The sequence below is a fragment of the Rissa tridactyla genome, chromosome 3 (genome assembly GCF_028500815.1).
Source record: "Rissa tridactyla isolate bRisTri1 chromosome 3, bRisTri1.patW.cur.20221130, whole genome shotgun sequence".
Taxonomy (NCBI): domain Eukaryota; kingdom Metazoa; phylum Chordata; class Aves; order Charadriiformes; family Laridae; genus Rissa; species Rissa tridactyla.
In genome coordinates, this window is record NC_071468.1 from 125,143,520 (window position 1) to 125,168,078 (window position 24,559).

The 24,559-nt window shown below is 53.3% G+C and overlaps 1 protein-coding gene across 7 annotated transcripts in view; it reads right to left on the reverse strand.

The window, feature by feature from the left end:
• Window positions 1–3,054: 3,054 nt before the first annotated feature.
• Window positions 3,055–24,559, reverse strand: part of EXTL3 (exostosin like glycosyltransferase 3) — a 169,989-nt gene continuing 148,484 nt past the window's right edge. For all 7 annotated transcript variants that reach the window (XM_054194262.1, XM_054194268.1, XM_054194261.1 and 4 more), the window contains 4 exons: window positions 12,235–12,362; window positions 6,475–6,619; window positions 5,479–5,607; window positions 3,055–3,619 (listed from right to left, as the gene is read on the reverse strand). In XM_054194262.1, coding sequence (XP_054050237.1) covers window positions 3,410–3,619; window positions 5,479–5,607; window positions 6,475–6,619; window positions 12,235–12,362 — 612 coding nt within the window. In that variant the 3' untranslated portion in view covers window positions 3,055–3,409. The remainder of the gene's footprint in view (window positions 3,620–5,478; window positions 5,608–6,474; window positions 6,620–12,234; window positions 12,363–24,559) is intronic.

The following is a 24,559-nucleotide window of genomic DNA, read 5'->3' on the forward strand; positions in this document are numbered from 1 at the left end:
AGGGGCTGGACCGCCCTCCAGAAACCCCCTCTCCTCCCCCATGGCGGAGGGAAGCCTGAGGGCAGCTCAGACCCTGCGATGCCTCAGGAACTGAAAGCTGAATCACAAGTCTGTACTCCAGAGGAGTTTTGGTGTCTATCTGGGAAGATTTGGGAAAAAGCCACAGCAGCGGAGGACCCCGAGGGACAGCACCAGCCCTGCGGGCGGGGAAGGAGATGCTCTCGCTGGTACTTAGTTTCCTTTATGGCACCCCATCCCTCCCACCACTGCTGCTGCCCAGCACGGCCCAGCTGCCATCAGCGACTCGCAGCACCCGGTCACTCCTTCACCCCCAAACCCTCCCCCTTCAGGGGGTCTCGGCACGGAGGAAACCGTCCATCCCACCACCCGCGCGGCGATCCCATGGCGCAGCTTCTCCCCGCTCAGCCGCGACCCTCCGAGCCTCACCCCCGGCTATCGCAGCACCGGGGACCCTCCGAAAAACCAACACTTGGGGCAAGAGAGGGGCGTGTCAGGAGCCTGTGAGGAAGAACAATTTGGATTTCCACCACTGAGCTCTACTGGCCTCGAACCGAAACACACCATGGGGAAGAAGAAACCCCCAACCTTGGGCTTGCCGCCAGCCCCGACCACAGCCAAGCAACGAGACTCGGCAAACCCCAACCTCCCGACGCAAACGCTCCACGTCTCGTCTCCTCTTCCCAAGCCCCCTCGAGCACAGTCTCTCACCCAAATAATAAAATCTCCCTTAAGCTTTTTGAAAATAAGTTGCCGAGAAGTGTATCTCTCGCTGTTTATATAAAGTGCAATCCACAGATGCCGGCATCGGCCCTCCCTCCTGTCTGACTCCTGCCGGGCAGGCAGAGGGCTGGCAAAGGTGGAGCTGCCTCCACCCCGGCCGACACCGGGGACCTGCGCTGTACGTGACCGACTGCACCGCTGCTAACGAGCCACCTATTAACGGGAGAATTAAAGCCAGCAGCAGAGGAGTGTCGGGTCCTCGGGGACGCTGAAGCTGGTGCAGCTGCTGCCGAGTGCCACGTTTCCACTCCGTGTGGGGGCAAAAAACATCCTTCCAGGTGTTCCGGGGCCTCGCAGGAGTCTCCGATCGCATTTTTCAGGAGACTGTGAGCCTTTGTACGCTCCGCGTTGAGCACCTGACGTTAAAACAAAAAGAGAGTGGAAAGGAAAACAAAACATACGGAGAGGAAAAGATTCCTTGATCCGTACTTTGCTGCGGTCTGTAGTGCTGGTGAAGGCACGAGCCGCCGGCTCTGCTGGGGACGGGCTGCCCCGTCCCTTCCCCTCCTCAAGAAGCAACTGTTGGTGACCCCCAACCGCGGGGCTGACAGGAAAAATGGCTGAAACGCTGCCGGAGAGGCCGCTTCACAGCCCAAAACGTGGTGCAGGCTGCAGGAGGGGAGCGCGGACGGGGCTGACCTTACGAGTGAGCCCAGGAGCTGCTGATGGACCACCCCTGCTCCTCTCCCGGGACACACCGGAGACACAACCAGGCACTAACATCCTTCTGCCGCAGGGCGCTGGGACGCGGAGCTGCAACCTGCCATAGTGCCCGTCGGGCAGGAAAACCGGGGAGATTGAGGCGAATCACGCAAGTTTCACCTTCTCGTCTACGAGCTTCTCCAGGCTGCCATCATCCATCCGGGACGCACTGAGGGAAAACATCGCACAGGAGAGGGCAACCCCTGGCCTTCCCTCCTGTTACGGGCCGGGACTGAAGCAGAATGGAGCAGTGAGTCGAGCAGGGAACGTCGGGCGATCACACGATGTACCGGCATTTCGCTTTGGTGGGACAGAAACCAGCTCCGAAACCAGCCCCACAGACACGATCCCAGTGGCGTTTCCCAGTTCCCGCGAAGGAAAGCTCTTGCTGGGATTAACCTTCAAGTTAAGCTTCGAGCTCGATTAACCTCGAGCCAGGGCACGAGTGCGGGCGGGATGGGGGTTTAAGGCAGCTGCGCGGAGGCCCAGGGGCAAAGCCAACGTGGGCACGTCTGGCTCGGGGACAGGGACGGGGGAGGAGGCAGAGCGGGGACTCGGGCCCACGGCGCGGCCCCGGCTCCGGCGCACACCGGCGGGGCTGGTGCTTCGCTTCGGCTCTGCCTGGCTGCGCCCAGACCAAGGGTCAGTGTCTTCCCCTTCCTCCACCCTGCAGAACGCGGATCGACCTCGCGAGAAGGCCCCGATACCCGACTGCCATCGCACCGGCATCAAAAGCTGAACTACCACCTGGCTCTCGGCAGACTGCGTCCATGCTGGATGTTTTGGGAGAGAGGTTGATTTGATCCGCAAAGGCTCGCGCAGCCGATCTCGGGGTGCTACCGGAGCAGATCTCCAGGGCCAGCGAACGAGGCCCCGAAGGGCAGGAGGAAAAGTCCCAAAGTGCTTGTGAAAAGGCCAGGCCGGACTCAAGAGACTCCCCGCAGCTGCAGAAAAACCGCAGGCCAAGGCAGGAGCCGGGGGCATCGCCAGCCCCCGCTGCGCTGCAGACGGATCACTCCCAAGCCCCAAATGTGCTCCCTGTCCCCAGAGGTCCAGCAGCGCCCGCGGTGTGCCGCGCGGGCTGGAAAGGACACCAAGAACGAGACGGCAGCAGCCAAACTCCCCCGTGGCTGCGGCGCGGGACCCGGCACGGTGCCGGGAGACGGGGAAGGACCCTCCGGGTCCAACCTCTTCCCTGCTCACCCCTCTCCCAGGGCAGGGCTCAGGGGGGTGAGCAGAGCAAAGAGCTCGTCACCGGATGACACCTGAAAGTCCTCAGTAGTAGCCACAGGGCAAGACGAGCCAGGACGTGGTGTGCGGGAGGGGAGGAGGAGAGCTGCCCCACGGGAGAAAGGACGGGGACAACAGCGGTGACCGGAGCTGCCCTGATGCTGGAATAACCTCTCGGCGGTCAAACGCCTCCAGCCTGACCTCGCTACGGTCCCCCCCGAGTGGGCAAACAGGTCCAGAGGGGAAAAGGGGATGGGTCGGGGGGAAAAAAGAAAGAGGGGGAAAAAAAAAAAAAAGCCTCACGCGGCAAATCTAAAACACTTTCATTTTAAATAACAATAATTATAATTAAAAAGAATGGTTGCCCTTGGCTAGGGAAGGGGCAGAGCCACTAGCCAAGGCGCCATTCCTCAGTGTACGATCCTAGGGAGTCTCTTTACAGAAGCCGTGAGATCCTGTTCCCCGTCGCTCGGTTGAGTCGCTGCGGGGAGCGCGGGAGGGGAGGGGGAAACGTGCCCGTCCAAATCCAGGACGTCCCTTTTGCTCCGCGGGAGGGAGGCCGGAGTCAATAGCAAAAGGCATTTTGCCCTCGCCGCCCTGCCAAAGAGCCACCCTCTGCCCTCACCCGCCTCCGGCCCAAGTCCGGAGAGCCGAGGGCGCCCGGCTGCGTCCGCTTCTAGATGAACTTGAAGCATTTTGTCTTGTCGTGGGGCAGGCGGGTCTTGAAGAGGACCGAGTCCACGCGGAACTGGGTGTACAGGAGGGGCATGTACCCGTACACCTTGACGAAGAAGTTGATGCACTTGTGTCGCTCGTGGAAGTGAGAGTCGTCGTGCGAAAGCGCCTGGGGGCACCCGGGGCAGCGGAAAGTCCAGCGGGAGGTCACCTGCGAAGAGAGGGACAAAACCAGTCACTGCCACACCACCACCACCCCCCCGGCCTGGGGGGGACACCCCGCCTGCACCCAAGGCACTTGGCGTGACGTGCTGGGTGACACGCTGCAGACAGGGCGCGGACTCGGCCGCGCTCTCAACGGCCGGTGTCCCTTGGAGGGTGTCCAGGCGCGGAAGGACATGGTCCACACTAAGTCTCTGCTCTGACAGAGCCGAAGGGGGACACGGTGATCTACTAAAGCTTCGTTACTTTTTTCTGATTTAAGGTTTTAGAAGCTGTTTCAGGAAAAAAAAAGACTTGAGAAAGGAACTCCTTTCCTTTCACCGGCTACAGACAGAATCACAGAATGGTTTGGGTGGGACGGGACCTTCAAAGGCCAACCTGTCCAACCCCCTGCCATGGGCAGGGACATCTTCAATTGGATCAGGTTGCTCAGAGCCCCGTCCCACCTGGCCTGGGATGTTTCCAGGGATGGGGCAGCCACCACCTCTCTGGGCAACCTGGGTTGGGGTTTCACCACCCTCAGAGTAAAACATTTCTTCCTTAGATCTAGTCTGAATCTCCCCTCTTTTAGTTTACAGCCATCACCCCTCCTCCTATCACTACAGGCCCTGCTATAAAGTTTGTTCCCATCTTTCTTTGAAGCCCCTTGAGGGACTGGCAGGGGCTGGAAGGTCTCCGCGGAGCCTTCTCTTCTCCAGGCTGAACCCCCCCAGCTCTCTCAGCCTGTCCTCCCAGCAGAGGGGCTCCAGCCCTCCCAGCATCTCCGGGGCCTCCTCTGGCCCCGCTCCAACAGCTCCGTGTCTCTCCTGTGCCGAGGCCCCAGCGCTGGAGGCAGCACTGCAGGGGGGTCTCCCCCGAGCGCAGCAGAGGGGCAGAATCCCCCCCTCGCCCTGTCACAGACGCTACAGGAGAGTTAGAAATTCAGGTCATCTCTTGTTTTAGGCACCCAGAGTTAGATCTCTGGAAGGTGCTCCAGTTTTCAGGAGGTGCTGAGGGGCCACCCGTTGATTAAAGCGCCTCCTTGTCCATCTCAAATCAGGCTTCCCGTGGCGGTGCCCTTTGGTTTTCGTCTGATTCTCATCGCAGCTGCGCCAAACTCTACAACCGCCACTTCAGAGTAGCTCCAGACGGGAATAACACCACACAGTAAAACACACCCATCGTATTTACGGCCAAGACCCATCTCCAAGGCAGCTGGCCTGCGACGGTGAGACATATGCGGGGCTGTAAAGAGCAGTTTGCCAGCAGCGATAAAGAGCAGAATGATCTGCATCCAAAATTCACGCTCAAAATTGTGCCATTCATCTGTCATCACAGGGCAGGGAAATTTCAGCTGGGCTGCAGTGTTTGCACCAATGGCCCTCCGCACGCGGATGAGCCTAAACGTCTCTGGAAAGCTACATAAAATCAGCAAGGAAATCATTCCTACTTGTGCTGTACGCTATGGAAAAAAGGAAATGGGTCTTTCAGGGATCAGCTGCTCGGAAGGGCTTTTGCTGACCCAGGGAACCCTCCGGTGTGAGCTGCAGCGTAAGTCAAACCCCAGCTCATCCGCGTGCCGCAGCGGGGATCTGGCAGCTTCTCAGGGCTGCACCGAGGGTTCACGCCTTTTTGAACACAGGCTACATCTGCTCGAGGCCGGAGAGGGGACGTGCTGAGAGCCTCGCGCACGTCGCGGTTGCAACGCAGCACTTGAGAGACGCGACGCAGCCGGATTTCGGTAAGGGCAGCTTCTGTGCTGGGAGAAAGGGAGCTGGCTTTCCCCCGGATCAGAGCCAAAGACATTGATCGAATCGCTGTTTCTCCAGAAACACAAAGCCCAGCACAAACTCCTGCCCGTCGCTGTACCTTTATGGGAGGCTTTCTCGTCAGGTGAGAGACCAGGAAGTTCATGGCGATGTCCTCGCAGTTGATGTATTCATCCACCATGTCGCGGATGGCTTGCGGCATCACGTAGGAGTACAGGTAGGCGTAATACTGCAGAGGACAAAAAGGCACAACGCTGCTCAAGGTGGTCCCAGGGAGCTCAAGGGAGCCAGTGGAGAGACTTCGCGTAACGCAGTTAATCCTACACCCAGGAGATCTGCTGTAGCCACAGCAGCAGCAAATCTACCCCGCAGCCACCACCCTGACCGAGTCCCAGGGCTCCTGCAACCTCAGAAATTGAGAAATTATGGTTTCGGGCCCCTCAGATCTTGCCATCTTTGCTGCTGCAGAGTCAGCACGGCAGCAGTAGCTGGTGGATAACCTTCCCACCGCGACACGAGGGCTCAGGACGGTCCTCTCAGAAAAACACCCCTTCCTTTTCTCGAGGTCTGTTTGCCCGCTGTTGCCTCTCCCATACACAGAGGCACACGCCAGGGAGCCGCTTTCTGCGCTGCCCCCTCCCAACACAAACTGGCCGCCTCCCACACCTCCCAGCCAGCCCGTGGCACCACGCAGCTGCAGAAACCCTCGACTTCCCTGCAAACTGCCCGTTGCAACACCTGGGGTCTGTAAGGTTCAAGATGCTACAGTAAAAACGCAGGGCAGGCAATTCCCTGTCCCTCCTTGCCCTCGCCGTGACCGAGAGCATCACTGAAACACGCTCGGCCCCGCGCTCCATCCGCCTGCTTCAGCGCCGTGGTGCTACTCACGTGGCACAAACACGCGCTGCTCCTCGAGGAGACCGTTCACCGGGACACAGCCCAGTTGCTGGCTGTGTCTCAGTTCGGAGGAAGCGAGGGAAAAGGAGCGGTAAGCTCAAGAACTTGTTCTTTAAAAATCTCACCCCACAAACATACAGACTCTGGTTACTCTGAGAAGGAACGGAAAGCTCGGGGCTTTGTGGCCACAACATCTCACCTTATGGAAGAAGGCAGCACCAGTGAGCACCATAGAGAGCTCGCAAGAGTAGTTGGAGTTGTAGAGCCAGGACTGATGGGGGATGTCCCACGCGTGGTAGCGCCCCGGGAAGCCAACGATGCGGTCCCTCGCCTCTCTCCAGACACTGCGAACACAAAGCCTTTCAGTGAGACACAGACCCGGGGAGCCCATCCGGAGACGAGCACGGCTCTGGCTGAGAACCACGACACACAGGACTATGCCCTCGACGCCAACGCACCGGCTCCCAGGGGAGGGTTGCAAGTGACGGAGATGCCTATGCATGAGAACGCTTGGCAACTTCTCATCCAAAGAACGGCCAACGTACGTTGTAGCTTGGGCCAAAAGGGTAAATATTGTTAAAACGTGCAATTACCTTGCTTTAAAGTCCATTTAATTTTTAAAAATAAGAATACAGAAAATTCCAACATGCAAAAGACATCTTTTTACGTAGACTGTTGAGTACAAGCTTCACAGCTGAGACTGCTGCGTACAAGCTTGCCCACCTCCACAGCACCGAAGCTCCCCTGTTGGCAGGAGGGACCGACCGGTTGTCACAGCTGCCTGAGTGACACGTGAAGAAGGTCTCCCTGAGATAACTCTCATTTCTTTCCTACCGTAGAGCAGGAAAGGGCTGAACGCAGAAATCTTGGCTTTAACGGACAGGCAGAATGTACTGACCTTCTCTTGTTAAAGGTTAAAAGCTGTTAGACGTGAACTGAAGCATCCCTTGGCCATAGGCTGTGAGCACAGACCAACATTGCTTGGCAGATGAAGTCACCAAGCCACTTTCCGTTATATTTGAAAAGTCGTGGCAGTCTGGTGAAGTTCCTGCTTATTGAAAAGGGGAAACATAACCCCCGTTTTCAAAAAGGGAAAGAAGGATGACCCGGGGAACTACAGACCGGTCAGTCTCACGTCTGTGCCTGGCAAGATCATGGGGCAGATCCTCCTGGAAACTCTACTAAGGCACATGGAAAATAAGGAGGTGATTGGTGACAGCCAACATGGCTTCATCAAAGGCAAGTCGTGCCTGACAAATTTGGTGGTCTTCTATGATGTTACCACAGCATTGGTAGACAAGGGGAGAGCAACTGACGTCATCTACCTGGACTTCTGCAAAGCATTTGACACTGTCCCGCACGACATAGCGTGGCCAGCAGGAGCAGGGAAGTGATGGTGCCTCTGTACTCGGCACTGGTGAGGCCTCACCTCGAGTGCTGTGTTCAGGTTCAGGTCTGGGCCCCTCTGTACAAGAGGGACATTGAGGTGCTGGAGCGTGTCCAGAGGAGAGCTACCAGGCTGGTGAGGGGTCTGGAGACCAGGGCATATGAGGAGAGGCTGAGGGAGCTGGGCATGTTTAGCTTGGAGAAGAGGAGGCTGAGGGGAGACCTCATTGCCCTCTACAACTCCCTGAAAGGAGGGTGGAGAGAGGTGGGGGTTGGCCTCTTCTCCCAGGGGAATAATGACAGGACCGGAGGAAGTGGTCTGAAGCTGCGGCAGGGGAGGTTTAGGTTAGATATTAGGAAGAATTCCTTTACTGAAAGAGTGGTCAGGCACTGGAACAGCCTGCCCAGGGAGGGGGTTGAGTCACCATCCCTAGAGGTATTTAAGAAACATCTAGATGTGGCACTTCAGGGCATGCTCTGGAGGGCAGAGATTGTAGGTTGTTTGGTTGGACTCGATGATCTTAAGGGTCCATTCCAACCATGAAGATTCTGTGATTCTGTGACATCCTGGTATCTAAATTGGCAAAGCATGGCTTTGATGGATGGACCACTTGATGGATAAGGAGCTGGGTAGATGGCCACACTCAAAGGGTTGCAGTCAATGGCTCAATGTCCACATGGAAACCAGCGATGAGTGGTGTTCCTCAGGGGTCAGTACTGGGACCAGTGCTGTTTAACATCTTTGTTGGAGACATGGACAGTGCAGTGAGGTCAAGTGCACCCTCAGCAAGTTTGCCGACGACACCAAGCTGTGTGGGGCAGTCGACACGCTGGAGGGAAGGGATGCCATCCAGAGGGACCTGGACAGGCTGGAGAGGTGGGCCTGAAGTTCAACCAGGCCAAGTGCAAGGTCCTGCACCTGGGTCACGGCAATCCCAGACACAAATACAGGTTGGGTGGAGAATGGCTTGAGAGCAGCCCTGAGGAGAAGGACTTGGGGGTGCTGGTGGATGAGAAGCTCAACATGAGCAGGCAATGAGCACTTGCAGCCCAGAAACCCCCCGCAGCCTGGGCTGCATCAAAAGAAGCGTGGCCAGCAGGACAAGGGAGATGATTCTGCCCCTCTGCTTTGCTCTGGTGAGACCCCACCTAGCGTACTGCGTCCAGCTCTGGAGTCCTCACCACAAGAAGGACACGGAGCTGTTGGAACGGGTCCAGTGGAGGGCCACGAAGACGATCAGAGGGTTGGAGCCCCTCTGCTGTGAGGACAGGCTGAGAGAGTTGGGGATGTTCAGCCTGGAGAAGAGAAGGCTCCAGGGAGACCTTCGAGCCCCTTCCAGTCCCTAAAGGGGGCCTACAGGAAGGATGGGGAGGGACTCTGGATCAGGGAGTGTAATGACAGGACATGGGGTAACGGCTTCAAACTGAAAGGGGAGATTTAGATTGGATATCAGGAAGAAATTCTTTGGTGTGAGGGTGGTGAGCCCCTGGCCCAGGTTGCCCAGAGAAGCTGTGGCTGCCCCATCCCTGGAGGGGTTCAAGGCCAGGTTGGCCGGGGCTTGGAGCAACCTGGGCTGGTGGGAGGTGTCCCTGCCCAGGGCAGGGGGGTGGAACTGGATATCTTTAAGGTCCCTTCCAACCCAAACCATTCTGTGATTCCGTGTACCAAGCTGAGCTTCTCACCTTGGTCCTCTCCTAGAGGCACATTCAAGTTGCTTATTGACAGGGAAAGTGCTCCTAATTCATAAATTAGGGATTTTCTAACTGATAAGGGCTATTCTGTAGGTTTAACAGAAAACTAACAAAAAACCCCAGTGGCCCAAAATTGGTTTCTGAGTTACTTAGAGAATGCAAAACTTAAGACCTGAGATGGAAAGGCGGGGAAAGAGGCAGTGAAAGGCAGCGAGACGGGCAGCTCTTCTGTGTGCCACCAGTTTCCCACGGCCTGCACAGGGGCATCACTGCACGACACACAGCCAGCGCTGCTTCTCTCTTATTTCCCTCTACAAGAAGTCCCAGAGCAGCCAGGGCTTGGCCTGGGAGGAACCCAGCGTCTCTTGGCCTTTTCCCCCAAATCCCTTGGACTTTCTACCTCCCGGAAGCTCAGTTTCCTCCTCCGTAGGGCCAAGATAACATCAAGCTCACTTTAGGAAAGCTGCTGAGATGCTGAAGACCCTGGTGTCTCCAGACAGAAGATCTGGAGTGCCAAACTGCCAGCTTCCCATCCCAAACCAGCACCCATGCGGCTTCCCAGGCTCTGTCCATACGGGAAAACCCTCTGGGGCTGTAAACACACCCCTCACCCTGACACACGCTCACAGCCGAGCCGTAGGGAATGAAATCCCGAGGTTCGCATGTGAGAGCGTGGGCTTGCTTAATATTCTGCTCTCATCTGAAGCTCATTCCTCCTCGAGAGAAATCCCACAGGATAGCTGCAACACTGGCAGGAATAATTAAGAAAAACGTCAAGTGCCTAATGCCTAACCTGGGAAATAACTCCAGCTTCCACTGCCAGGGGCGCTGGCTTCCTTCGGCTCGTCCGATCCCATCTCCCTAATGGCTGGTGTTCAAGCTGCTCCTCCAAACCCAGTGACTCCAGACTACAAGAAACAAGTCCCAGGCAAGAGCCCGACGGATACAGAAGGATCTTCCTTTCTTTACGAGCACAAAAGAGGGCAGAAAGTGGCCTTTTTGTTTTTTTTCCCTCGTGGATGTGAGTTCCCAGTTCCTCCCACAGCCCCCGTTCCTGCGGAGGGCTCCAGAAGTGATGGCTGCGGGGCAATCACAGGCTGCTGACGAGACCAAGCTTCCGAGAACCCTCAGCTTTCATTACACTTACTGACACAGCCAGGAGCAAAAATGTGTTTATTGTTCTATCCTCTACTCAAATTAATGAAACTCCGATATAACCTGGTAATGAAAACCGAGTAATTAACACCGCCAGCAGCTTTCCTGGCACCATCCTCCCAGCAAGCACTTGTTTGCTGCCGTTTCTGTCAATTCTGTGATTGTTTTGAAAAGCCGGAGTCGAAACTATTCATCCCTTTTCACTTCTCCCACGTCTCGCTTCGCTACGAACGTGATGCTTTTTTCCTTCCCAGCTTAGCCACAAAAATAAGGCTATCTCCAGCGAATCCTTTCGGGAGCGCTCCTCAGAAAGGTTTGCTTGGGGTACTCGCCTCCAGCTCGCTCCTGAGCAGCAAATGGAGCAAGGAGAGGTTCTTGGCCCCAAGAATTACAGCCTGAAGCAAAGTTTCAACAAAAGAGAGTTGTTTTGTTGCTCCCACAAGGGCAGAGGTTCACTCTATCGCCGAGACACCGTCTCTTCCCCGGCTGAACACGTCAGCACAGGGAGGCTTTGTGGGAACAAGGTGTTTGTAAGCAGGGAAATGAGTGCGAGTAATACACGGCACTTATAATTTTCATTTGATGCTCTCCAGGGCTAACGGGGAAAGCCTCAGCCAGGCGCTGTGGATGAGCGAAGGAAAACAGAGACCAAAGAGGGGTCAAAATGGCCAAGTTCAGATAAAGAGCCCGAAATGGGGCATGGAAGGGAAGGCAGGAGCCCTGACGCCTACTCCCCTGCTTTAATCACTTTAACACCTCGTTTCTCATCTCTCAGTGGGAGCTTGTTGGGTTTCCAGGCATTTTGTGCCTTTTAATCTTCCTCCCAAACATGAGCCAACACGTTTCGGTGAGAGCAGAGATCTGGTCCCCATCTCCCGCCCCGCAGCCAGCTGCCGGCTGCTCTTGCTTTAGCAACCGCAGCCCCCGCTCCTGGCCTGGCGGGCTGACAACCCACAGCCAAACGAGCTCCAGTGCTCTCTCCTCGTGCCATCCTCACTCCCTGGCACCTCTTTGGCAGCCGGCGAGGTTTAGCTGTACAGGAGCAGCCTGCAAAAACTCCCACAGCAGGAGCCCACGTACCTGCTTTCTCCCTTGGCCCCCGAATCAGGGAGCTTTTTGCCAGGGCAAAGTCAAGGGGAAACGTAGATGCCAGAGCAGAAGGGGGGTGGGAATGAGAACGAACAGCACCAGCTTTTTCTGTGTAACATCTGTCTTTTCCATGCTCTGCAGTAAAAAATGCCAAAATAGCTGTCACATCCCAATGTCACAACGAGCAGAGAGGACGGCAGCCCACCGCGAGCACACGAGCATCACGTCCTGCAGCGGCTGCGAACGTCCTGGCCTTGCCGACGGCACATGAAGGATGGAGTGCAACAGCCTCTTGGATTTGTTTTCCAGTTTCCTTTCACCCCAGGAAGCCACACACACCCAAAACCATTAAGGGAACATTATCAGCACAGCAAAAGCTGAAGAGTCGAGGTTAGGAAGCGCGAGAATCAGGGTTGCCTGGACAACCTGAAATCAGCCCACCCACCTGCACTCATTAAACAGTTCATTAGTGTGTATTACTCCTCCAAGAAATTGAGCTGGAAAGCCATGGGAAGGGACATGCTAGTCCTCATTCTGCCCCCAGTTTTAGCCATGAGGCCACACTGTACCTAAGCAGACCCTGGATGCAGAAAATACCAGTTTGGGTCCAAAGGCTACAAGTGCGGAAGCTACTCACCGGAACCCAAACATGATCTCGTCGTGGCGAAGGTGAGCATCGTCGTCGATGGACAGGATGGCCTCCGTCTCAATCTCATCCCACGGCAGGAACCGGTTGTTCAGGCTGTTTTTCTCTGTGCGGACAACCTAAGAGATGAACACACGGTAGTTACAGCGGCTGTACGTGCACAGAGAAGAGATTTAGGGGCTGGGGCTGCTCACTCCAGCTGCGGCGGCCCAGCGTTTCGGCACTGCTTCGTAGCCCCTGCAACGGGGAAACGCTTTCTAAGCAAAAACCATCAGCTCACTCCGGCACCAGCTCCAGCTTCCAGCCCTTCTACCTCTCGCAGGACTGCCAAAGCTGAGCCCAAGCCCCATGACGCCAGGTAACGGCCGTGCTCGCGGTCCCCTGCCCCCTCGGCACGGGATGGCAGCTCTGCGGTAACGAAGCATCGGCCAGAGGTGGAAACATGGCGACCACGGCTGGTCTCTGCTATGGCCGCTGAAGAAGTGGCCCTTGTAGCATTTCTCCAGTGCTGACCTGAACTGAATTGTTTCTGCAGCTACCCAAAATTTCTGCCTTGGACACAACTCGTTTAAAATGCCTCCCTCTCTCCAAATGCTTCCAACCCCCCGCCCCACTGTGCAATGTCCCTTAGCCCCAGCCATACACGTGTAAAATCAGACTGAATTTCACCCTCTTCTTGACTGCCCCTTCCACACTGGACCCTTTCTGTCCCTCGCTCTTAGACTTTTCATCTGCCCCGGGTGGTGTACAGTCACTCGGTTCATCCCGGGCTTCCCGTCCTGTTCAATCCCTCCAGTCGTTTCTCTGGCTCTCCTCTGAACAATCCCTCTTGATTTAAAAATGAAGTCCAGCCTGGTGAAAAGAATAAGGCGTCACGGCAATAAAACTCCATTAAATAAGATTACATTTGATCACACAAAAAAAAGCCCACACCGAAACCATTAACAGTGGAAAATATTTGTATCGGGGATCTGCATGACAGCTGGTATGATTTAACTCCCGTGTAAAGCCAGGGTTAGTGCTTTCATCTGTCAATAGCTGCTGGGGAGGGGCAAAATGGAACGTTCGACAAGAATGCATTACAATATTTCACTGAAGATCCATCAAAAGCACGAACAATTTATTGCAGGGAGGTGAACAAATTATGCAGCTCTAAGCCACGGTGGAGCAGGGCCAGGGCTGAGCCGGCAGCATTCCCACCCCGGGAGGGCTGTGATGCAATTAGTGCCCACAGGAGAAGGCAAAAGCAGAGACAGACAATGCCGGCACAGGAATTTCTTCCCCCCTTCCCTCCCAAGGTGGAGAAGCGTGACAAAAATCAGCACGGCGTTTGTATTTACTTTCAAAATTAGCGTGAACCAGCAGATGCTCCCAGGGATATCTTCTCTATCTGGGAACTGTTGGAAAAGAGAGGTTGCAGGAACACAGTGGGAATGGGCAACGAGGAGGGAAGTGGGAGAGGAAGGACCTGGTAGGACAGGAATCAAAAAACCAGGAGGTTTGAAATGGTACGGCCTTAAGGTGCTGGCCCAGGAGGCCAAGGAAGACCTGGACACAAGGAGGCCAGCAAAGGCTTAGAGAAAACCACCTCCACAGAAGCATCACCAAACCCAACAGGCTGTGGGCATCCTCTGGAGGCGTCAACCAGGGAAGAAGAGGAGCCAAAAGTGGTCCCCAAATTGTCAAGAGGGAGAATTTAAATCTTCTCCTACACCGCCATGGCTGGATCTGTAACTGGCTTTAGCAAACCTTTGATCTCAAAGGTCCTTTCCAACCATGAAGATTCTGTGAAACCCAAGTGCTCTTGCAGCTGCACCAGGAGAAGCAGGTTTGCTGGCTCAGAAAGTGGGGACACAGCTCCAGATGGGGCAGCTGGGCCCCGCTCAGCGATGCTTTTTGGAGTGGAAGAGCACTTTGGCAAACTGATACAACAACAAAACCAAGAACAGTGCAGAGGGCAGCAAAGCAGACCTTGGCAGGGGCCGCCGAATATGGACATGAACATTTCACCTTTTCAATTAAGAGCCATTAGCCCCAATTTCCATCCCTTTTCTAATTAATCATCCAGTGCACCGTTGCATTTACAGCATTTGATTTTATGCGAGTGGTTAAACACATTAGGAAATTCTCTGCAATTCACCCTGCACACCAGCCCTCAACTGTTCCGTGAAAACTTCAGGATCGGCAGCGATTGCAAAAACCACCCGAGAGCAGCTTCCATGATCTCCCACACAGGCAAGGGCCCCTCCAGTAAATTCCAGCCTGGCCCAGTTGGGAACTGGTCATCGCTCGCTCCAGCTCAACAATGATGTAAGATGAATTTCTGAAAGCAGCCCCATTTCTCCTGATGGAGCCTCGTGACCACCAATTTTTTCCTCCCATTGCAGATCCCGCCTTCTAGGAATTTTGCAAACTTATTAAACCCAGCACCGATACATAATTCAGCCTTCTGCTAAAGGGCACGTGCCACGCTGCGTCGCGGCTGTTACGATGGTTTCCTCAGAAAGGCTGATCTCAGTGAAGTCTGTGGGTGCCTCACTCATTAGGATTAGCAGAAGTTGGACTGAGTCCACAGTAAATCGATACGCTTTCCAGGCAAGGTCCTGCCTTGCCAGTTGAAGATGGATGGACGGATAACTTCCAGCTCTTCAAGGAGTTAGTCAATAGGGCCCCCTGGGAAACTGCCCTCAGGGACAAGGGAGCAGAAGAGAGCTGGCAGAGCTTTAATAAAGCGCAAGAGCTCTCGATCACCAGGTGTAAGAAATCAGGACAGGAAGAGACCAGCACGGCTGAGTCAAGACCTGCTGGCCAAACTAAAGGGGAATAAGGAAATGCACAGGCAGTGGAAGTGGGGACAGGTGTCCTGGGAAGAGTATAGGGACGTTGCTCAGTTGTGCAGGGATGGGGGCAGGAAGGCCAAGGCGCGGCTGGAGCTGAACTTGGCAAGGGACACAAAGAATTATAAGAAGGGCTTCCACAGGTATGTCAGCCAGAAAAGGAAGGTCAAAGAAAGCATACACCCCCTGATGAGCAAGACCGGCCAACTGGTAACAATGGAGCAGAAGGCGGCTGAAGTACTCCGCTTTTTTGCCTCAGTCTTCACTGGCAACCTCCCTTCCCACACCTCTCGAGAGGATGGATTGCAAGACGCGGACTGGGGGAGCAAAGTCCCTCCCCCTGTAAGAGAAGATCAGGTTCGCGACCACCTGAGGAACCCGAACATGCAGAAATCTATGGGACCGACGAGGTGCATCCCAGAGTCCTGAGGGAACTGGCTGATGGAGCTGCCAAGCCACTCTGCAACGGGCACGCTTCAGGTTACTCCATCACATCTGAAGCTTTGCAGGTCTGGAAGTGCCAGTGTTCATTCAGCCTCTGCATTTCACAGAAAAGAGGTGTACTCCCGCCTTTCATCTGGGAGTATTTAAGATTTAAGCAGCCCGTAAATCAATAGACCCCAAGAAAAAACCCGGCAAACTTATTGATTGACTTGTTTTCCCGTAACTTGCTGAACAATAACATGGTGCAACTACTGTCAATTGAGAAAGCGAAGCAGATCCTGCCTGAAACGTCTGAAATCGGGGACCCCAGAGGATAGAGAGATCGGTGCACCGGCATTAAACTCTTCCCTAAGGAGAAGGATGCTACAAAGGAGCCAGATGCCTCCAAGCCTTGATAAGCACAATTCAGTTCATCCCATTAGCTCCAGAAAAAGTCAGAAGCAACTTAAAGCTATTGCCTTTGATGGCTTGTTTTCAAAGAAACGATCCCTATTTACAGCACTTTTAGGATGCAGCTAATTGTCATCAGACAACTATTCAGTGGCTTTTGCAAATCCCTGCACTTTCCCCTGGGCGACTACACCACGGAAGCGCGCGGGGACCTGCAGGCAGCGATCTGAGATGGGAACGATGGGGCTGAGATTCAAAACCTTCCTCCCCTCTCTCCGTCCCCCCGTCCCCCCAGAGACAGTTCAAGCGTGGTGCCTCTCCAGGCAAGACCGGGTTTTGATCTCGACTGCATACACTGCATCCCGAGCTGCAGAAACGAGGGCATCGCGTTATTAGACAGAAAATAGAACTCTTGAGAAAGATAAAAGTCAATTTTCAGGAAACTTTTCTGCTTTAATACACGCAACTGATCTTGTAAAAACAGGTTAGGGGGAATAGGAAGAGTATTTGATTCGGGGACTTGAAACATTTCTATGTCTTCTAAAGTTTTTACATTTCAATAGGCCTCTAAACGCACCAGATTTCTCAGGCATGAAATGGCCATTATAGGCACAAACGTACTCAGAAGCTTATTAGGCTGGGTGAAAAAAGAAGGGTTATTATACCAGCGAAGTATAAAAGTAGTCCAGTCCTCTCCCTCACATGGCATTAAGTGAGATTTAGCAATTTTTCATGACTTCATCACACACTACAGCCGAGTGACACCTTACTGTGCCATGTCCTCAGCCACAGGTATCTCAAAGCACCCTCCTAGCAATAACTAATTAATCTTCCTCCATCGCACGTGGGGCTGGGTGGAGAACGCCAGCAGACACTCTGGTGACCACAGATCTATACATACAGATAAGAAGCACGTTATGTTGCCAAATTCAGGGATTTACAGGCCACAGGAGGTCGTCTTGATCATCTTGTGCAACCTCCTTACGTGGTGGACCAGGGGACAATGCAGCCACCCTTCCTCTGCCTCTCATCACACGGCAGCATAGAACAGCTGTGAAACAATTCAGACAAAATTACAAAGCCACGAGAGCAAACTTCATAGCACCAGTTGAACTCCAAATGCTTTCTGGATAACCAACAGCGGACGGCTAGTGGGGTTGACAGCAGTAAGTTAAGCCAAAAGGGACTTCAAAGTCTCCTACATTAACCTTCCGCATGACCCGGGTCACAGAGACCTTGTCTCGGACCTGAGCTGTGGCCAGCAGAAGCATCTCTGCTGGAAAGGCACCCTGTCTCCCTTTGAAGACATCAAGAGTGGGGGAATCCCCCTTTCCTCTGAGATGTTCACTCTCAAACATTAACAACTCGCTCCTTGTGAATTATCTGCCTTCAGCTCCCAGCCGCTGCTCCTCAGTGGCTTCTCCCACCCCAGGAAAGTACACAGGTACCATAACAAACCCTCTCTCCGTTCTTTTTCAAACAGACTGAGGTCTCAATCTCTCACCCAGGGCTGTTTCTCCTGTTTCTTCCATCATTTTAATGAGCAATTTCACCACGATCTTGTTTCTCAACAGTCTTGAGCCAAGAGCTCTGTGAAAACCCGACAAAAGATGTTCCCTCAGCAAAGCTGAAACGCTGCGCTCTGGCAAAACGGAGAGTCAGCAGTTACCCTTACCCAAGGAGATTAAAACAGTGAAGAGGACACAAAATCAGCTACAAGAAAGACACAGACGCGTTTACCAAAAAGCCGTCTTCCCTTACTGCAAACGTTAAGGCTCCAAACACTGAGCAGAGCATCAGTGGTAGGACCTGCACGCAAACCCCAGCCCCTCCGGACAGAAAACTATCCCAGACTGTGTATTTCTGGCTGTCTTATTTTGGTTATTTTTGGCTGTTCCTTGGGAATATATTTTTTAAACACATTGCCGTCACCTAAATGGCCCCTAGCTCAAAATCATGAACCTCCTAAACAGTTTGCAAAATTTTGAGACAAACTGCAAGACCTGAAATGCCTCTGAGCATCTGACACTCAACATCAGAAGTTTCTGCTCCTTTCAGCAAACCATTTCAAGGTGATTCAGTTCCACAAGGTGGGGTTGGGTTTTTTTCACAGAATCACAGAATGGTTTGGGTTGGAAGGGACCTTAAAGACCATCCAGTGCCACCCCCTGCCCTGGGCAGGGACACCTCCCACCAGCCCAGGTTGCTCCAAGCCCCGGCCAACCTGGCCTTGAACCCCTCCAGGGATGGGGCAGCCACAGCTTCTCTGGGCAACCTGGGCCAGGGGCTCGCCCCCCTCACACCAAAGAATTTCTTCCTGATATCCAACCTAAATCTCCCCTCTTTCAGTTTGAAGCCGTTACCCCGTGTCCTGTCATTACACTCATCGATAAAGAGTCCCTCCCCATCCTTCCTGTAGGCCCCCTTTAGGGACTGGAAGGCCCCTATAAGGTCTCCGCGGAGCCTTCTCTTCTCCAGGCTGAACCCCCCCAGCTCTCTCAGCCTGTCCTCCCAGCAGAGGGGCTCCAGCCCTCCCAGCATCTCCGGGGCCTCCTCTGGCCCCGCTCCAACAGCTCCGTGTCTCTCCTGTGCCGAGGCCCCAGCGCTGGAGGCAGCACTGCAGGGGGGTCTCCCCCGAGCGCAGCAGAGGGGCAGAATCCCCCCCTCGCCCTGCTGCCCACGCTGCTGGGGATGCAGCCCAGGCTGCGGGGGGGTTCTGGGCTGCAAGGGCTCATTGCCTGCTCATGTTGAGCTTCTCGTCCACCAAAGACTCAAAGAGCGCAAAACCCCACAACTCTATGCAAGCCCATTTGCTCCTGGTGTTGTTTGTAGCTACCCTGGCCAAATGGATCCTTAAAATGTTAGACAGAACTAAAACAGAACATAAATCTAGAGTTTGCCCAGCAGTAATGGCCCTAACCAATACTTTATAGTACATTTTTATACATAAATACAAAAATGCAGTAAAATCAATATCTTCCAGCAGTCTCCTTGCTAGTGAGGCTTTCCGCTTAAGCTTTAAATTAAGTGTGACATATAATTTGATGGCGAAAACATGAAGAACGTCTATGCCCTTGGAGAAGTTTTGACAGTTCAACTTGGTGAACTGCATTGATTTCTGGGCAAAGAGCAAACTCTGCGAGAAAGCGGGAACCTCGCTGCTCTCATCAGGTCTTTATGAGAAAAGACGACAGAAAATGCCCTTAGGAGAGCTGGATAATTCGGGGAGACAAAAAACAAGTTCGCGGGAAAAGCATCTGTTCCCCTCATTCCCAAATATGTGCCAATTCAACCCAAACGGGTTGGGGAAAGATAGCACCATAGGCAGAGTGGGGATGAGGATACGCAAAATCCCTGTCACCATGCAGTTGAGAATTACGGCACTGAAGATGCAGGAGCCAAATGCCTCTGCCTCCTCCGCCTGAAGAGCTGACCTCGAGCTACACTTCGAAGGAAAAAGCAGCGAGCTCCTGCCAGCGCAGTCCTCCAGGGAGGACGCAGATTTACAACGCTGTCAATGCCTTTTCTTGGCACCAACTCGGAACGTTTTATTAATAAGATTCCATGAAGATTCAGGGAGTACCCCGGCCAGAGGCTCCAGGATTGTGCCATTTTGCTTGCTGCTGTCCCAAGGACTGATTCACTGACGCCCCCTGAAAAACACGGCTTATCCTGCTGGGGACAGCACCAACCTCAGGGGTGGCGTCAGCCCAGGACCTCATCGTGGGCCAAGCTCCCAACGAGGACCCTGCTGTTCAACTCCGCGTGGAGGAGCAGGTAGGAGTTCAGATCCTCTCCGTGAAGAAAAGTGATAATGCATCTCCCAGATCACAGGTGACCGGTCTGACCACATGGACTTGGCTCCAGAGGTGCCACCGTCATCACCCCCACCCATCAAGGAAGCCAAGATTTGCACATTTGGGAGCTGATGATCATCATCTCACCCATATCCACATCCTTGTTTCAAGTCGAGCAGGCTGCTTCCCGTCCACCTTGATGATTGCTTTTTCTCCCTGCAGAAAGCACGCGGGAAGCCAAGACTTCTGCAGCTCACCCATGTGTCTGCAGGCTCACAGACCAGACTAACCTAGTAAGGAATGCAATTAAAAAATCAGGCAAACTAGGCTTAATAGAAGTTAGGAAGGGCTCTGGTAGCAAACTTTGGGAGATGGCAAACTCCAGCAGAGGGGAACAATGAGCAGGTACCAAGTATCCCTGAAACTATTCTGTAATCAAGCATTCATTTTCATCTCCTGGTTTGGACAAATTCAGACATCCTCTGATTAAGAAAGGTGCCCAGATCAGCCTTTAAGACCCGCAGACTACCAGATACACCACAGTCCCGTCCCTCTACGCATCAGCATACAAGACTGAGATTGTTTACAGGACCCCTTAGAAGGAGCGATGTGTGCGCAGATTCACGCACGCATAAGCAGGATAAACCACATCTTTTTTTTAACCACGGCTGACTCCATTCCCTGCTCCCTCTGCAACCGAGGTGTTAGATCAGGCTGGCACTTGCTTCTTCGCAAATGCCACCAGAGATGCGGATGAGGCAGATGACGAGCCTGCCTGGTCCCACGGAACAGCAGCATCCTTGGAGCTGTGTATTTTTTCGGGAGGGCAGCTGTCAGAACAGGTTTGCACTGCCCAGCTGGAAATCAAGCAACAAGTTTGGGATGTCAGACGGGGCTACAGCAGGCTGTAAACATCCCCGGCTACAGCAGGGATTCTGGGATCAGGAGGGGCTCCATATGGAAACTACACACCTGAGGTTCACTCTCTTAAAGATGACTGATCCTGATTTTTCTTGCGCTCTGTGTTATCTTCCCCCCATTCAACATGTCAGGGAGCTGGAAAGAGAAGAGGCCGGTCCCGAGGCAGGCACGGCATGTGCACGTTGGCTGCACGACGAGCAGCCAAGCTCACTGCCAAGGAGAAGCCAAAGAAGCTGTCGCCATCGCTACAGATGCCACCAAAAATCTCCGCATTCCCAGTTAGACGCTGTTTGCGTGAATCACGTGGGTCTGACCAAGACCGCAGCCTTTTTTTTCCCCTCGATTTTTCCTCTCGCGTTTTATCACTGCCTGCTCCTGGCCAAGCTGAGACGCTCCACAAAAGCTGGCAAGATCAGCATGGCTCTCAGCCCAGACCTCAGATCTATTTGACTGCCCTTACCAAGGACAACTACGGCAGTGCTTATTGAAGACTATCCATTGCCTCCTGAAACTGCAGCATCGAACCCAGGAGCCCCAGGGTCCTGCCCTGCCCACGCAGAACCGTTTCCTCCTGCCAACCTTAACTCCCACCACGAGAAAATCTTCCCGATTTGCAGAGGACAGAAATTCATCCAATTCCTACTGGCCGGCGTCCTGCTTTCCAAAGCCAAAACGACACTGAAAAGCACAAATCCAAGCCTTGAGCTCAGCCAGCAATTCTTCATTTAATGAGAAATTAAAAAAAAAAAAAATCCAGCCTCACCCGATAACAACAAGATGCTCCTCCTGGCTCGCAGCCAGGCTGCCGGGGCTGCGCGGGCAGGCAGAGGCAGAAGATGGGACGCTAGCATGGCCCTTCCACCACAACCAAGCCCCCGGGATGATGTCTTTCCTCCCCGCAATCGTGCTCTCATTCCCAGCCCAGACCTGAAAACTCAAGGAATTGAGTCCAGCACAACATGGGACTACAGGGCGTTTCCGACCGCTCCCGATGAGCTGCAAATCCGGGGGAAATTGCAGCCCTGCACTTTGACACACACGTAAACGTGGTGTTAAAGCTCCTTCCAGAGAGGCCGCCAGCACACTTAGCAAATGGGAATTTTGTAAAGAAACGGATCTTCTTTTGATTGTGCTTATGATACTGTATGTTTAAAAAACTTGGGATGCAAAGGCAAAATCATGGATGCAGAAAGCAGTTGTTTCAAAACCTCCCTCCCTGTTAGGACAACAATCTTCTGCCGTTATCCTAGGGCTAACACGCTCACATCCAGAAGACAGGAGAGATGGGGAGGCACTCTTTATGAGGGAATGTAGCGATAGGACAAGGGAATGGTTTTAAACTGAAAGAGGGGAGAATGAGATGAGATATTGGGAAGAAATTCTTTGGTGTGAGGGGGGTGAGCCCCTGGCCCAGGTTGCCCAGAGAAGCTGTGGCTGCCCCATCCCTGGAGGGGTTCAAGGCCAGATTGGACGGGGCTTGGAGCAGCCTGGGCTGGTGGGAGGTGTCCCTGCCCAGGATGATCTCTAAGGTCCCTTCCAAAGGAAACCATTCTATGATTCTGAGATACTTGATAAATGGGCACAGATGTGACCACAGATGAGCCCCATTACCCAGCTCAAAGCCATCCTGGAGAGCAACCCAGGCTGCTCGGAACCACCTGCGTGCGAGGTGCAGCCATAAGGGGATGTGTTCCTCGCCTGACTGGTCTCTCCCCAGCAAACAGCCTTGAAGTGCCTGGCTGGCTCCCAGCTCCGCTCTGGCTGGTCTGGATGAGGCTCAGGCCACGTGGCTCTTGGCTCCGGATGGTGCCGCACCAGCATCTGCTGTGGCTGGGTAAGGGGAAGAGAGGGCAGGAGAAAGGAGACGGCATTTCTCCTCCAGTGCTCGTTCCCAGACCTCTTCCACATCAGTTCTCACCTACGCCGTACGTATTCTCTGGCATCTGCTCTCTTGCTTGATTTGGTGGCACTTGCTCCATTTATTTGAATGTCCACCCGAATCATAGAATCATAGAATTGTTGAGGTTGGAAGGGACCTTTAAGATCATTGAGTCCAACCTTTAGCCTACCCTGACAAGAGCCACTTCTAAACCATGTCCCTAAGTGCCCCATCTACCCTTTTTTTAAACACCTCCAGGGATGGTGAATCCACCACCTCCCTGGGCAGCCTATTCCAATGTTTAATAACCCTTTCAGTGAAAAAATGTTTCCTAATATCTAATCTAAACCTCCCCTGACGTAACTTGAACCCGTTTCCCCTCGTCCTATCACTTGTCACCAGGGAGAAGAGGTCAGCCCCCATCTCTCTACAACCTCCTTTCAGGTGGTTGTAGAGGGTGATAAGGTCTCCCCTCAGCCTCCTCTTCTCCAAGCTAAACAACCCCAGCTCCCTCAGTCGTTCTTCATAAGGTTTGTCCTCCAGACCCCCCACCAGCTTTGTAGCCCTTCTCTGGACACGCTCCAACACCTCAATGTCCCTCTTGTAGCGAGGGGCCCAAAACTGAACGCAGTACTCGAGGTGGGGCCTCACCAGTGCCGAGTACAGGGGGATGATCACTTCCCTAGTCCGGCTCACCACACTATTCCTGATACAGGCTAGGATGCTGTTGGCCTTCTTGGCCACCTGGGCACACTGCTGGCTCATATTCAGCCGGCTGTCAACCAACACTCCCAAGTCCTTTTCTGTCGGGCTGCTTTCGAGCCACTCTGCCCCAATCCTGTAGCGCTGCATGAGGTTGTTGTGACCCAAGTGCAGGACCCGGCATTTGGCCTTGTTGAACCTCATACCATTGGTCTCAGCCCATCGGTCCAGCCTGTCCAGATCCCTCTGCAGAGCCAACCTACCCTCAAGCAGATCAACACGCCCGCCCAGTTTAGTGTCATCTGCAAACTTACTGAGGGTGCATTCGATCCCCTCATCCAGATCATTGATGTCCACCAGCTCTTCGGAAACGCTTTTAGCAGGAGGTTTCTTCAGTCGTCTATCGCCTGATGAAACATCCCTGGTTTTTACCTTGCCATCCCTGGCAATTTTTCACCTTCTTGTTTTCCCTTTAATCATTCCTTCTGCAGATGGATTGGAAAGTTACCGTTATCCCCTTCCTCCTATATTAATTATTCTGCTGCTCCCTCCCCAGTGCTTCCTCTTCACCTCAGAACAGTTACAACCCCCCTCCTTTACGCCCTGCACCAGCCCAGCTAGACTCCAGGCTTCCATGCTTTGCTACCTCCAATTTAAGGCATTTTCAACATTTGAATGAAAAGGATTTATAGACTATTTTAAGGCTCATCTCCAGAGGTATGAAAAGAGTTTCACTGGAAGGGTATTTAGCCGCAGAGCTATCCAAAGGCAGCGCGTACTGCATATAAATTGGCAAAACAGATGCATTTTTGAAATACGAGTAATTAAATAATGCAACATAAAACCAAGAATAAATTATCCCCCACTGAGAACAAAACCACACAGGAAGATACTAGTGGAAATCCTTTCCTTCAATTGATACCGTGTCCGCGCACATAATATGTGCAAACACTCGGTCTCTCTTTAAACTACTCGACTGCTATCAGTGGGTTGCTCATCTCTGGGATGAGAAAACAGCTTGCGATACAAATAAAACTGATTATTTATTCATTTTCATACGGGTGCAGCTGTCACATCTTTCTAGAGAAACGAAAGGAGAAGAATGCTTATTTTATCATTCAAGGGATCTAGATTTTCACTTATTTTATTCTCTCTGCGTGTTGCTGTTAGTGGCTGCGCAATTAAAGATGCACGTTGAGTTGGTTGTCCCAATCGGATTTATTTTACAATTATTTCTAATTATTTGGCTCCAAAGAACATCCCTGGGATAACATGCTGCCACTTGCAGTTGAGGTTTTCGAATACCTCGTCTCCTATTGCTTCACCCCACTCCTTTCTCAGCTTTC